The sequence below is a fragment of the Piliocolobus tephrosceles genome, chromosome 4 (genome assembly GCF_002776525.5).
Source record: "Piliocolobus tephrosceles isolate RC106 chromosome 4, ASM277652v3, whole genome shotgun sequence".
Taxonomy (NCBI): domain Eukaryota; kingdom Metazoa; phylum Chordata; class Mammalia; order Primates; family Cercopithecidae; genus Piliocolobus; species Piliocolobus tephrosceles.
The window spans coordinates 160,238,668-160,253,539 of NC_045437.1; the positions used below are offsets into that span (position 1 = coordinate 160,238,668).

General features: G+C 36.1%; 1 protein-coding gene across 1 annotated transcript in view; it reads right to left on the reverse strand.

The window, feature by feature from the left end:
• ADAMTS19 (ADAM metallopeptidase with thrombospondin type 1 motif 19) overlaps positions 1-14,872 on the reverse strand; it is a 252,046-nt gene that overhangs the window by 47,056 nt on the left and 190,118 nt on the right. Inside the window, exon 17 of the mRNA XM_026454497.1 lies at positions 1,574-1,731. Within this exon, the coding sequence (XP_026310282.1) occupies positions 1,574-1,731 (158 nt within the window). The remainder of the gene's footprint in view (positions 1-1,573; positions 1,732-14,872) is intronic.

The window sequence follows — 14,872 nt, forward strand, 5'->3', positions numbered from 1 at the left end:
ATTACACAGGATTGTTTTGGGGATTAAATGCCATAATGAACGTAAAGCACTTTTGGGTAGTGTCTAATTCTTAGTCCTCAATGAATGATAGATATTATTATTATTCCGATTTGGAATAGAAAGTACACACACCACTCACCTTGCTCCCTTTATTTCTGTTGGTAAAGCATATTAATTGCAGTTATATAGAACCTTGTAATTTAAAATGTGGTTTGTGGACCAGTAGCAGCAGTATCACATGGAAGGTGGTGAAAAATACAGATTTTAGATCCCGCCCCAAATCAAATTAATCAGACTATGCATTTTAGTAAGAATCCCAGGTAATCTGCAGGCACACTAAAGCAGAAGAAGCAAATGGGCCAATATATGATGTGAACCTGTGGCTCTTAGATTAGCAACACATGTCTCCAATTGAAGACAAATAAATGCATCTTAAATCGTGTGGAGATATTAAATAATGCAGCACATCATGCTCCAAATAAACAGTCAATTGATAGTGTTTTAGAGTTGTTTTATGTGTGGATTTAAGGAGGTGTTGAAGTGTCTGAACTCACACCAGCTGTGTAGTCAGTCATTTGGCTCATGTGCATTAGCACACACTGCCATAATCAAGGTCAAAAGGGGCCCATGAACTTGCCACCAGCCTGGACAGAATTCCATCATCCTGATTCTTTCTCTTCAAATGCTCAACTACTTATATCTAGTTTTGTGTTTTGTTTTGTTTTGTTTTTGTGAGACAGGGTCTCCCTCTGTCACTTAGACTGGAGTGCAGTGGCTCCATCTCTGCTCACTACAACCTCCGCCTTGCGGGTTCAAGCAATTCTCCTGCCTCAGCCTCCTGAGTAGCTGGGATTACAGGCAAGTGCCACCACGCCCGGCTATTTTTTTTTTGTTGTTGTTCTCTTTTTGTAGAGACAGGGTTTCAGCATGTTGATCTGGCTGATCTCAAACTCCTGACCTCGTGATCCGCCTGCCTCAGACTCCCAAAGTGCTGGGATTATAGGCGTGAGCCACCACGTCTGGCCTATATCCAGTTTTTTAGTAATGGTAATGAAGCTTGTCATCCCAAACATTCAAATTTTCAAAATTCTTTACAAAAATCCACTCATAACAGGGTGATTGGGAGCATTGTTAGATATATTTATCAAATTCCTTCTCTCAGGTAGAATAACATTTTATCTAAGGTTTTTATGCAGAGTCAGATACGGCCATTCATATATACATAAAACGCTGTGATTTGCATGCAATATTATAGTACTTTCTTTATAGACATCCTCTTCAGTTAGTAAATGTATGTTTTTAGGAAAAAGGGGTTCTTTGGATTCCCTGTCATCCATCTGTACTTTGCATCTGTAAATTCCCTAAAACATCTTGCTCCTCCTGTAATAATTGCTGTTTTTAGACATCATGAATTAAAACACATTTTACAAAACCTCTAAAAAATCCACTTTTTAAATAATTTTAAATGTCTTTGTGACAATTCAAATCTGAAAAAGATTAGAGGAAGTGCACTGGGAATGTCCCTTTCCTTGAGAAGTTGATTATGCCATGTTATCAATTCATTCCCTCATACCAGTAGATGTAAAGGTGCTGTAGTAGGACCTTTGGCAGAGATCTTCTCCCAGAGGCCTCGTCTTACATAATGAACAGTAGTTCCAGCCAAATTGAAGGCTCCAGAGTGTTCAATCTTCCAGTCACTATTGATAGACTGTTTGCCAGCATCTCGGAGAGCTATAAAGAGATTCAAAAATATAATGATATTAACATGTAAGCATCATTGATCAATATCCACTATAAATTATTTTGTTGAAACTAGTCCATTTATTTACAAACAAATGGATCAACATTCCCTGATGTAAAATTCGAGCCAGCTCTTTTTAGGAAAAGTCTGCGATCATGGCAGATGCCGTAAGCTCTCCTGTCCTGAAATTGTCCCTAACTATACAGCCATATTTATCTTTACCTTCCCTAATGTCCTTGGACCCTTGATGTATATACTCCTTATTTTGGTCCTTAATCATGTATTCTTTAACACATTACTATATTCAGGTTATGTGTATCTATTTAGTCTATCCAGTGATCCTATGAGCATTGTGAATACTGGCTTTCCATCTCATACATGCTCTGTCTCTCCTATGCCCATCCAGAAAAGTATGTGATTAAAGAAGGATCATTAAGCAGCACATTAATTAACAGATTAAAATGGCAGGGTTATATGCATTATAAAACAATTCAAAGATAATATGTTGGATTTAAAAACAGACCCAGGACCTTTTAACATTTTGTGATTTGCTATGAACAAGAATGGAAGATAAATGTTATTTCTCACCCACAAACTATCATCTATATAGGATTTTTACAGAATAATTCTGTTTACATAATTTTTTTTCTTTTTGAGCTAATCTGTGTACAATCTAAATAAGATTAATAACATAGAAATGAGATGTCATGGTTACCATTTTACATCAAATTTTTAAAATATTTTCCTTCAAATGATTTTGTGTTTAAACTTTTAAACTCTTCCATACAACTTTACTGTCTTTCCTAAAGACATGTACATGAGGATTCACTGAAGGCTATGTCAAAATTATATGAAAATATTTTGATAGGGCCGGGCATGGTGGCTCAAGCCTGTAATCCCAGCACTTTGGGAGGCCGAGACGGGTGGATCACGAGGTCAGGAGATCGAGACCATCCTGGCTAACATGGTGAAACCCCGTCTCTACTAAAAAATACAAAAATCTAGCCGGGCAGGTGGCGGGCGCCTGTAGTCCCAGCTACTCGGGAGGCTGAGGCAGGAGAATGGCGTAAACCCGGGAGGCAGAGCTTGCAGTGAGCTGAGATCCGGCCACTGCACTCCAGCCTGGGCGACAGAGTGAGACTCTGTCGCCCAGGCTGGAAAAAAAAAAAAAAAAAAAATTTTGATAACTTAAGCCAATAAATCCTGCTAGTTATTATTTAGGCTAATCTCCAAGTATTAGATATCTGAAAATTTCCAAGTTTTATCTTGTAAATAATGTTTAAATAAATATGCTATTACTAATTATGTATATATCTGAATGTTTCCCTTAGACATCCAGATTTGGAATTACAATAATAAATAAATTGAACATTTAAAGATTTTGAAAAACAGTTTCAAAGTGATTTTCATAGAGGTTGCATCAATTTATACTTCCATAATAGTGACTGAGAGTGCTTATTTCTGAGCACATCGTTGAAAGTAAGTTTCTCTTACATAATATAGAATCATGATTGAATAATTACTTATCTAGCATCCACTATAACTCAGGCAACGTTCAAAGTTCTGGAACACCCAAAGTGGACAACATGTATATGTTCTCTGTCCTCATGGAACTTACACTCTAACTGCAGAGCCAGACATTAAACAAGTTACGTAGGCAACTGACTACAACATGCTGATACTTGCGTGGCAGAGTTGAGAGAGGCTCTTCTGAGGGATGTTATTTACTGAGGAAGTTAGTTAAAGGGAAATAAGGGAAGCAGAGAATGGGCATTCTAGACTAAGGGAGCCATACATGGAAAGGTCTTAAAGCTCACCGCAGCTTGACCAAGACCAGGAGACCCATGTGCATGAAGTCAAACATGCTGAAGCAGATTATGAAGGAAGGAGGCTTGAGAAGTGAGGACTAGCCAGACCAGAGAGGCCTTGTTAGTATTTTGAGTTTTCCTAAGAAAAAAATGTAATGGCTGGTGTGATGGCTCACACCTGTAATCCCAGCACTTTGGGAGGTCAAGGTGGGCAGATGGCTTAAGTTTACAAGTGTGAGATCAGTCTGGAGAACATGGCGAAACCCCATTTCTACAAAATATACAAAAATTAGCTAAGTATGGTGATGTCCACCTGCAGTCCCAGTGACTCAGGAGACTGAGGTGGGTGAATCGCTTGAACCTAGGAGGTGGAGGTTGCAGTGAGATGAGATCATGCCACTGCACTCCAGCCTGGGCAACAGGGCCAGACATGGTCTGGAAAAAAAAAAAAAAAAAGTAAAACTTTAAAATATTTTGAAAAATATTCTGTGGAAAATGGGCTGGTATAGGGTAAATTTACACAGGGAAGATAAGATATAACACTAACACAGTAACCCAACTGAAAGTAATGGTGGCTTGGATTAAGGGAATGGATGAAAATATCAAGATTTATTTAGGAGTAAAATGGACAGAACATGGTAATGAATTGGTTATCCTGGGTAAATGGAAGTGTCAAGTATGATGCCAGGGTTCTAGGATGAGAAAACAGATGGGTTATGATGGCAAATAATGAAATGGTAAAAACTGTCAAAAGAACATAGTTGAGGAGCAATATCAGAAATTAACTTTGTTTTTGAGATGGAGTTTCACTCTGTCACCCAGGCTGGAGTGCAGTGGCCCGATCTTAGCTTACTGCAACTTCTGCCTCCCAGATTCAAGCAATTCTCCCTGACCCAGTACCCCAAGTAGCTGGGATTACAGGCTCGCTCCCACCACCACCCCCAGCTAATTTTTGTATTTTTAGTAGATACAGGGTTTCGTCATGTTGGCTAGGCTGGTCTGGAACTCTTGACCTCAGGTGATCTGCCCACCTTAGCCTTCCAAAGTGCCATAATTACAGGCATGAGCCACCGTGCCCAGCCCAATGTAGTTTTCTTAAAGGATCTATTTTTAGTTCTATTGAACTTTATATTTTTTCATTTAGATAATGCTAAATTGATAAAATAATTCATGATTTTTCTTAAAAGGTAAATTATTTCCTGTTTTTCATTAAAGTCTGTTAAGTATTTTGAGGAATCTTTTTGGCCTAGGTATGTACTGTGGTCGGTACAATTCTATTTTTTTTCTTCTGTATTTCAGTACATTTTTAGGGCACAATGTAAAGAAATATTTCTGGAAAATCTCTAATTAAAATGCCTTTAAAAATCCTGGGGGCCGCTAGAGTATATTTAGACTCAATTGGTATTTTTGAAATTCAGCATTCTCCAGAAAATGGCACACACATGTACCTTCAAATCCACACCATTTAATAGCAACTTCACATAAAGAATCAATATTTTAGGTATGTATGTTTCTTGCTTTTTGTTTTTAATTAGTTAATTTAAAAAATGTGCTTTTAGAAATCATACTCTTCACCATGATTGAATAACTAAAACTGTATTAGCTCTCCTACTGTAAATAACTAGAAAATTAGACAATGTATGAAACAGCTGTTCTCAGATGCTGGGTAAATAACAACAGAGAACTGTGATCCCTAAGAGAAGACCAAATGATTTGATCTCTAAAAGTGCTTGGCTTTCTGCTTGAAAATATTTACCAGACCCCCTAACTGAGAGGTAGAACCCACACAGAGCACAGATGACGAGGGCAAAGGCTTCAGTGAGTTGAGGACACAGAGAATGGAGTTCAAATTGGCTAAAGCAGCTGAAAAGATTCTATTGAACACACAGTCTTTAGTGGAGAACAAAAAAAGGCTACATATAAGAAACCAAGTTAAACTAATCCTAGAGCAAAGGCTACTTTAGATGCATACTGACAAAGCTTTTAAAAAGCCTCAAGAAGTTAAGCTGATCTGCAAATAAGTTAACTGTCCAGCAAAATGAAACTCAATACTCAATAGTAAATAACAAAATACAGTCTTTTAGCAATGTCACATTCATAATATCCAACATCCAACCAAAAAGTATTAGGTATGGGAAAAAGTCAGGGATTGCAATCTTTACATAATTAGTGGAAAAATCAGACAATAAAACGAGATCTAGGAATAATAGAGATGACAGAATTTGTAGACCAAGGTTTTGTTTTTTTTCTGAGATGGCGCCATCTCAGGTCACTGCAACCTCTGCCTCCTGGGTTCAAGCAATTCTCCTGCCTCAGCCTCCTAAGTAGCTAGAATTACTGGTGCCTGCCACACGCCTAGCTAATTTTTGTATTTTTAGTAGAGACAGGGCATCACCATGTTGGCCAGGCTGGTCTCGAACTCCTGACCTCAACTGATCTGCCTGCCTCGCCCTCCCAAAGGGCTGGGATTACAGGTGTGAATCACTATGCCTGGCTGACCAAGATTTTTGAAGAGCTATTGTATGTTCAGTATGCACAATAATTCAAAGAAAAATATGTAATATTGAAGAATAATGGAAACTATGAAAAATAAATCGAATTTCACAGAATATATAAAATAGAAATAGAAAAAATATGCATAACTGTAATGATAAAGTCACAGAATAGAAAAATATACGTAATATCTGTAATGACAAATTCACTGAACAGATTTAAAAACATTTTAGATATTGCAAAAGAAGTCTGTGAACTAGAAGGAAAGCTAATATAATAGAAACTAACTGGATTCTAAAAAGAAAACAGGCTAAAAAAATGAACAGACCATAACTGTCCCATAGGAAATACCTGGTAGAGTAACGTATGTGTAGCTAGAATTCCAGAAATGTGGGTGGGGGCATACAAATTATTTGAAGACATTGTGCTCAAAATTGTTTCCACCTTTGATATGGTCTACAAACCTGCGAATCTAAAAAATGCAATGGAATCTAAGCCAAATAAGCATAAAGAAAGCCATAAAATGTACATTATAATCAAACTACTGGAATCCAATAATAGGGATAACAATCTTGAAAGTGCCTGGGGAGAAAAAAGCACATTAAAACAGGGGTAAAAGATTTAACAATTCACTGGATATACCATCAGAACTAATACAAGCCAGAAGACAATAAAATATCACATTTAGAGAGAGAAAACAAAGCAAAAAAAAGAAAAAATCTAGAATTCTATATCCAGCGAAAATATCCTTCAGAGATGAAGGCAAAGTAAATACATATTCAGACAAACAAAAATTGAGAAATGTCAGCAGACTTATTCCATAAAAAAAATTAAAGAATGGTCTTCAGGCTGAAATAAAATGGTTCAAGATGGAAAGAGGTGTCTATAAGGAAGGAAGGAAGCTGATACTGGTAAATGTATAAAAAATTTATTGATATTATTTTTAGTATAAGTGAGGCAAAATGATTACAATGTATTTTGGTGTTTAAAATATATGTAGAATTAAATTGATAATAGGAAATGTGAAAGTAAGATGCATAATAGCAAAAAGGAGGGAAAAAGAGGAGTATACTATTTTAAGGAGCTTACATTATATATAAAGTGGTATAAATAATTTGTAAGGAGGCTGTAATAAGTTAAACATACATACTGTAAATGCTACACAATGCATTAAAAATATAAAGTAAGAATTGTAGCTAATAAGCAAGTAAAGAAGACACTGGAATAGTAAAAAGTGTACTCAATCCAACAGAAGCCAGAGAAAAAGGAACAAAGGAATTAAGAAGAGATGGAACAAATAGAAAACAAATTCAGTATGGCCAAAATTCTATTATGTTTAAGTGGACTAAGGACATTGGTTAAAAGACAGATTGTCAGGCTAAAGAAGATGAAAAACCTCACAGTATTCAATGAGCTTTAAAAATACATAGGTTAAAACAAGCTGGGCATGGTGGATCACGCCTGTAATCCCAGCACTTTGGGAGGCCGAGGTGGGCAGATCACGAGGTCAGGAGATCGAGACCATCCTGGCTAACTTGGTGAAACCCTGTCTCTACTAAAAATACAAAAAATCAGCCGGGCATGGTGGCGGGCGCCTGTAGTCCCAGCTACTCGGGAGGCTGAGGCAGGAGAATGGCATGAAGCTGGGAGGCAGGGCTTGCAGTGAGCCAAGATTGTGCCACTATACTCCAGCCTGGGTTACAGAGCGAGACTCTGTCTCAAAAAAAAAAAAAAAAAAAAAAGAATAGATTAAGATAAAAAATAAAAAGAATGGAAAAAGATGTAGCATGCAACATTAAATATAAAAAAAATGGATTTAATGATTTTTTATTTTTTTGAGATGGAATTTTGCTTTTGTTGCCTAGGCTGGAGTTCAATGGTGTGATCTCAGCTCATTGCAACCTACGCCTCCCAGGTTCAAGCGATTCTCCTGTCTCAGCCTCCTAAGTAGCTGAGATTACAGGTGCATGCCACCACAACTGGCTAATTTTTGTATTTTTAGTAGAGATGGGGTTTCATCACATTGGTCAGGCTGGTCTTGAACTCCTGACCTCAGGTGATCCACCCACCTCGGCCTCCCAAAGTGCTGGGATTACAGGCGTGAGTTACTGTGCCTGGCCAACAGCCATATTATTAATGGATACCATGGACAAGGGCAAGAAATATTTTGAGATTTAAAAAATGACATGTGTTTTTAATGGTCATTAAAATTAAAATTAATTAAATTTAAAATTTTAAAATGACATAACATTTGTTAAGTAGACTTAATCCTAAGCGTATGCTAAATTATCAAAATGCATGAAGCAAAACTGACATAATTGAAAAGAGACAGAAAAATCCACAATTTTAGTTGAAAATTTCAATACTTTCCTTAACTGAAGAAAAGATGAGTATCAGTAAAAATATAGAAGACCTGAACCAAATACACCTAATTGATATTTAGAGATTATACTCAGCAATTGTATTAATAGAATACACATTTTTTCAAGTATAAATGGGTCACTGGTCAATAGATGCCATAAGTTATAAAAGAGGTCTTAATTGAAATTATACTGAATATATTCTCTTACCAGAACAGATTTAAACTAAAAATCAATAACAATATATCTATTTTAAAAAATAAAAATATTTAGAAAGTAAACAATCCATTTATAAGTAACTCATGAATCAAAGTAGAAATCATGGTGCTAATATGAAAATCTTTTGAACTAAGACTATATTGTAGAATACAACTAAAGCAGTGGTTGGAGGGAATCCTATAGCTTTAAATTGTCACGTTAGCAAAGCAGAAAACAATAAAATTTATGATCTAAGTTTCTACCTTAAAATGGTAGAAAAAAAATAAATATAAACCCAATGGAAATAGAAGCAAGAAATTAATAAAGGGCAGAAGTCAATTAAATATAAGTAAATTAATAATAGGGGTAATCATTAACACCAAGAGTTGGTTATTTGAAAATATCAAATAACTGATAAAACATTAGCTTATCTAAGAAAAATAGACACAAACAAAAACATTAGAGATAAGAGACAAAATATTGTTCTTATAGGTATTATAATATAATAAGGAAATACTATAAACAAGTTTAAACCAATGAATTTGACAAGGTAAGGGAATTACTTTCTTAAAGATATCAGTTACCAAAATTGACACAAAAAGAAAAAGAATATCTGAATAGCCGTATATATAATATATATATATATATATATAAGAATATCTGAATAACCATATATGTATATATATTTGTGTGTGTGTGTGTGTGTGTGTGTGTGTGTGTGCAGATTTGTACTTGCCCATGCCAACCAACTTAGTAACCATGTAAGTCTTGAGAACCCTGAACTTCACAGTTAAGGTAAATTGGTGCTGCAAACCCATATGAGGGTTTGATTTGCCTTATAACTTCTCAGGAAAATTGATTTTCTAATTCCACTTAGTACTACAGTTAATATAGATAGATTTTCTTTTTTCCACCTTTTGTGGTGCAATTTCTATCTCTCCACCACAGTAAAGTTGTAATCTGGTGTTCTTGCTTTATGCAGGGCTCTCCTACTAGAGCTCACACTTTGTAAAGGCCTTAGGTTTTGTTTTCTGTCCACAGAGTCCCTGTAGCTCTCAAAGTCTAAACCTGCTTACCAGAATCAGGTATAGGTGGGTCTTCAGAGTCAGCCTAATTCTCTGGCTTCCTGTTCTCACTTTGTTTTTGGTATCTAAGAGTTCTTTAATTTCTTTCCAATTCAGAGATGTTAAGGATTAAACATTGGTGCCCTCCCCCTAAATTCATGGTAAAACCCTACACCCTAATGTGATCTTATTAGGAGGTGGAGTCTTCTGGAGGTAATTAGGATTAGATGAGGTCATGAGAGTGAAGTCTTCATGAATGGGATTAGTGTTCTTATAAGAGTCCCAAGAGAGCTTGTTTCCTCTCTCTCTCTGCCATGTGAAGACACAGCTAGAAGTCAGCAGTATGCAATTCAGAAGGAGGGCCCTCACCAGAAGCCCACCATGCTGGCACCGTTGATCTCACACTTCTGGCCTCCAGAACTGTGAGAAATAAACTTCTGTTGTTTATAAGCCACAAAGTCCATGGCACTTTGTTATAGCAGCCCAAAGTGACTAAATGACAGGTACATTATAAAAAGTTTTTTTTCTTTTGAATTTTGCTCATTTTAATATCTTTTAATGAGAAGTTGTCCATAGTGCCTTACATACAAAAGTGCATGGAAGGTAAGTAGACGCATGTGACCTTTTCAACATTTTTTAAAAAACTCGTGAGCTGCAATGATTTTGCAAAGATACAACATAGATCTATCCGAAATATTTTCCAGTTTAGGCTTTTTGATAAATTACTAACAAGACAATAATGCCACAATCTTCAGAAAAGCAAATAATAATTGCCATTAAGAATACAGTTCAAAGAAGGAATGATGAAAAACAATAATTATATTGGGAAGGGATTAATTATCTCTATAAAATAACATGTTTGATGTAGGCAGGTTAATTTGTTTAAGAATGATCAGTTTGCCAAGGTTCTATTTTCTTTTCTTTTTGCTAAAGCTATTTCAAGATGAATATTTCCAATGACTTCCTTCCTATGCCCAAAGGAGCCTTTAGGAAATGTGATTTATGAAGTGCATCTATTTGCCAAGTCTTTAGGACTGAAATCTGTGATTTTAACACAGTGTCATTTCTTCTTTACTCCAAATTTGCCCCTCATCCATGTGTCCCACATTAGTAAGTGTTACTATTACTTGCCAGAAACCTAGAAGCCATCCTTGAATTTTTAACCTCTATCAACACACATCTATTTTTCAGCAAGTTCCATCAGTTCAACTTCTTCAATGTCTTTGGAAGCTACTGGGTGTTTCCTATTTCTATTCTCTTGCTAGGTTTATGCAACTGGTCTCTTTGCCTCCAAGAATGTGTGCTCCAAGGCACCCTTCCTCTGATTCATCAGAGGTGAATTATTTTTTCTGAGTTAGCAAGTGAGGAAATGTGCTCTTGAATAAACATGGTAACATACTAGTATTTCCAACATTGATTTAATCACCAAAGCAGCATTCAGTCTGTTTAGGGGCATAGATAGTGTTTCTTTCTACAAGCAAAAGACCCTGCTCACTTAGGCCTAAGGCTAAGCACAAGGAGAATTTACAGTAACTAACTGAGACAGATATGTGATTCAACTTTTAAACTGAGTGGTCTTTTAAAAACAAAGAGTGATTGGAGACTTATGTTTAGAGGTCACTAAAGAGAAAAATGATGGGATTTAGTACAATTGGAGACAACAAGTAGAGAAGAAAACAGTCATTTCATGATTTATACCCTTCTGAGTTAATTCTATACAATTAGTTGATCACCCTGGTTTAAAAGGGGAAAAAGAGGTTATATGGGAGAAGTTTAAAGAAAATGTGTTCAAATATGACATGTACTTTTAAATCACAAGTGTTGCATGGAAGACAATTACTTAAAATAATAAAACTAAAAAGGAGGCAGCATGGTTCAGTGCCTAAGAACCCAGATGCTGTCCCTAGACGCTTCGGGTTCAAATCTAGGTTCACAGCTTCTTAGATGTGTAACCTTGGGCAAGAAACTTAAAGTTTCTGTCACTCTATTACCAGATTTTAAAAATTGGGAAATTAATAATGCCTACTTCATAGAGGTATTCTGAGGATTTATGGATATATGTAATGCACTGGCCTATACTAACCAAGTGTGAAACATCTTTTTCTTAAACAAATTCACTCAAAAAGTCTGTAATTTCCTGTGTGCCCGACTTTGATTTAGCTATTGTAGACAAAAGAACAAAATGCCTTCAAAAATTAACAGTGGAGATTGACATTAGAAAAGCAAGAATTTGAACAAATAAAAAAATCAGATAAGGATAAGTGTAATACAGAAAATAAAGCAGGACAATGTAATAGAGAGTGGCTTGGTTAGAGGTCAGTGTATACAGAGAAAAAGTAATAATTTTGAGTAACTGAAATGATTTCCTGATGCATCACACTAGAGCAGTTAAGAAAGTGAAGGATCAAGGAGGACTCTCAGTGTTGACATGAACTACTGGATAGGAATTAATGAATATGATGAGCTGAATAACAACCCCCCCCCCGATATCTATCTATGTTCTTAAAAGATATAATATCATACAAAATATCTTCTCTGACCACAAAGGGATGAGATTAGAAATCAAGAACAGAAACAGAAAATGCACAGATTTGTAGAAATTCAACAACATGCTATTTAACAACCAATGCAACAATGAAAAAAATATCTAATCAGGAATTAGAAATTATCTGGAGACAAATGGAAACTCAACATGCCAAAGCCAAACCTTATGGGACACAGCACAAGTTTTTCTAGGGAGAAAATGTATACCTATAAACCCTTATATTAAAAAAGAAAAAAGATCTCAAATTAACAACAAAACTTAACCATGTAAGAAACTGGAAAAACAACAAACTGAATCCCAAACTAGTAGAAGAAAGCAAATAAGATTAAAGATAAGTGAAACGTAGAACAGAAAACAATAGAGAAAAATCAACAAAACTAAAAGATAGTTCTTTGAAAAAATCAACAAAATTAACAAGTCTTTAGCTAGACTGACTAAGGGAACAAAAGAAAAGACAAGACTCAAATTACTAAAATTAGAAATGAAAGTGGGGATGTTATAATCAATGCTATGGAAATAAAAAGGATTATGAGAGTACTATAAACAACTGTATGACCATAAATTAGATAACCTAGATGAAATGTGCAAATTTCCCAAAACAAAAGCTACCAAAAGTGAATCACGAAGAAAGAGAAATCATAAATAGAACTATAATTAGCAAAGAGATTAAATCAGTAATCAAAAATCAAAAGCCCTGGACAAAACAGCCTTTTTATATGGTTTTAGGTAAAGGTCCAACTTCATTTTTCTACATGTGGATATCTAGATTTCCCAGCACCACTGGAAAAAAATGACTGTCCTTTCTCAGTTGAATGGTCTTGGTACCCTTGTTGAAAATCATTTGAATATGTATATATTCCTGAACTTCCTATTCTTTTCCATTGGTTTAGATGTCTGTCTCTATGCCAGGATCATACTATTTTAATTGCCGTAGCTTTGTAGAAAGTTTTACTATCAGAAAGTTTGCATCTTCCAGCTTTGTTCTTTTTCAGGATTGGTTTGACTATTCAGGGTCACTTCTGTATGTAAAATTTCATATGAATTTTAAAATGGGTTTTTGTATTCCTTCAAAAGATTTCATTGAAGTGTGAATGTACTTAATGCCACTGAATTCACTGAACTTGACACTTAAAAATAGCTGTGATGGTAAATTTTATGTGATATATATTTTACAATAAAAAATTTTATTGAGGGGGGAAAAGATACCCACATCCTAATCCTTGGAACCTATGAATGCTACTGCTATGGTCTGAATATTTGTGTCCCCCTCGTAAATTTTATATGTTGAAATACTAACCCCAAGTTAGAATTAGAAGCATTAGAAGGTGGAATCTTCTGAGAAGTGATTAGGTCATAAGACCTCTGCCCTTATAATTGGGATTAGTGTCCTTATCCCAGAGAGCTAGCTAGCCCCTTCCACCATGTGAGGACACAGCAAGAAGATGCCATCTATAAATCAGGAAATGAGCCCTTAAAGGGCACCAACTCTGTTAGTGCCTTGATCTTGGACTTCCTGGCCTCCAGAACTATCAGCAATACATTTCTGTTGTTTATAAGCTACCTAATCTATGGTATTTTTATACCAGCACAAACAAATTAAGATAATTACCTTCTATGGCACATTTTAAAAAATTACAGATATTAAGTTGAAGATCTTGAGATGGGAGATTATCCTGAATTATCCAGGTAGGCCTTAAGTACAATCATATGTATCCTTATAAGAGAGAAGAGGAGGAAAATTTGAACACAGAAGGAAAGGAGAAGGCAATGAGACCATGCAGGCAGACAATGGAGTGACAAGGCCACAAGTGAAGGAATGCTGGCAGCCACCAGAGTTGGAAAATACAGGGAATGGATGTTCTCCTAGAGTCTCCAGTGTAACACTGCAAACACTGATTTTTGGTCCAGTGAAACTGATTTTTGACTTCTGGCCTGCAGAACTATGAGGGAATACATTTTTGTTGTTTGAAGTAGCCAAGTTTGCAGTAATTGTTATAGTAGGCATAGGACACTAATGCAGTGACATTCACTGCAGTGGAGAACACCAAAGGAAGAAGAAGTTTTAGCATGGAGTGGAAATCAAAGTTTTTATTTGGACTTTTGATTTTGGACTTTCTGTTAGGCTGTTCTTGCACTGCTATCATGAAACACCTGGGACTGGGTAGTTTACAAAGAAAATAGATTTAATCGGCTGTCAGTTCTGTGGGCTGTACAGGAAGTGTGGTGCTGCCAACTGCTTGTCTTCTGATGAGCGCCTCAGGAAGCTTATAATCATGGCAGAAAGTGCAGCTTGAGCAGGCATCTCACATGGGGAGAGAGGGGGCAAGGGGCAGGAGGGTGGGGGGTGCGTGTCACATACTTTTAAGTAATCAGATCTCATGTGAACTCACTATCATGAGGACAGCACCAAGAGGATCGTGTTAAACCATTTGTGAGAAATTTGTGCCCATGATCCAATCACCTCCCACCAGGCCCCACCTCCAATATTGAGGATCAGAATTTAGTATGAGATTTAGAAGAGACAACATCCAAACTATATCAGACTTATACTTTCTGAGGTACCAGGAAACTTTTGATAAAATAAACGTGTAAAACAATAGAGCTGGATGTAATTCCCTAGGGAGAGAATATATATAGCAGAGAAAAGATCAGGACCCAGGCCT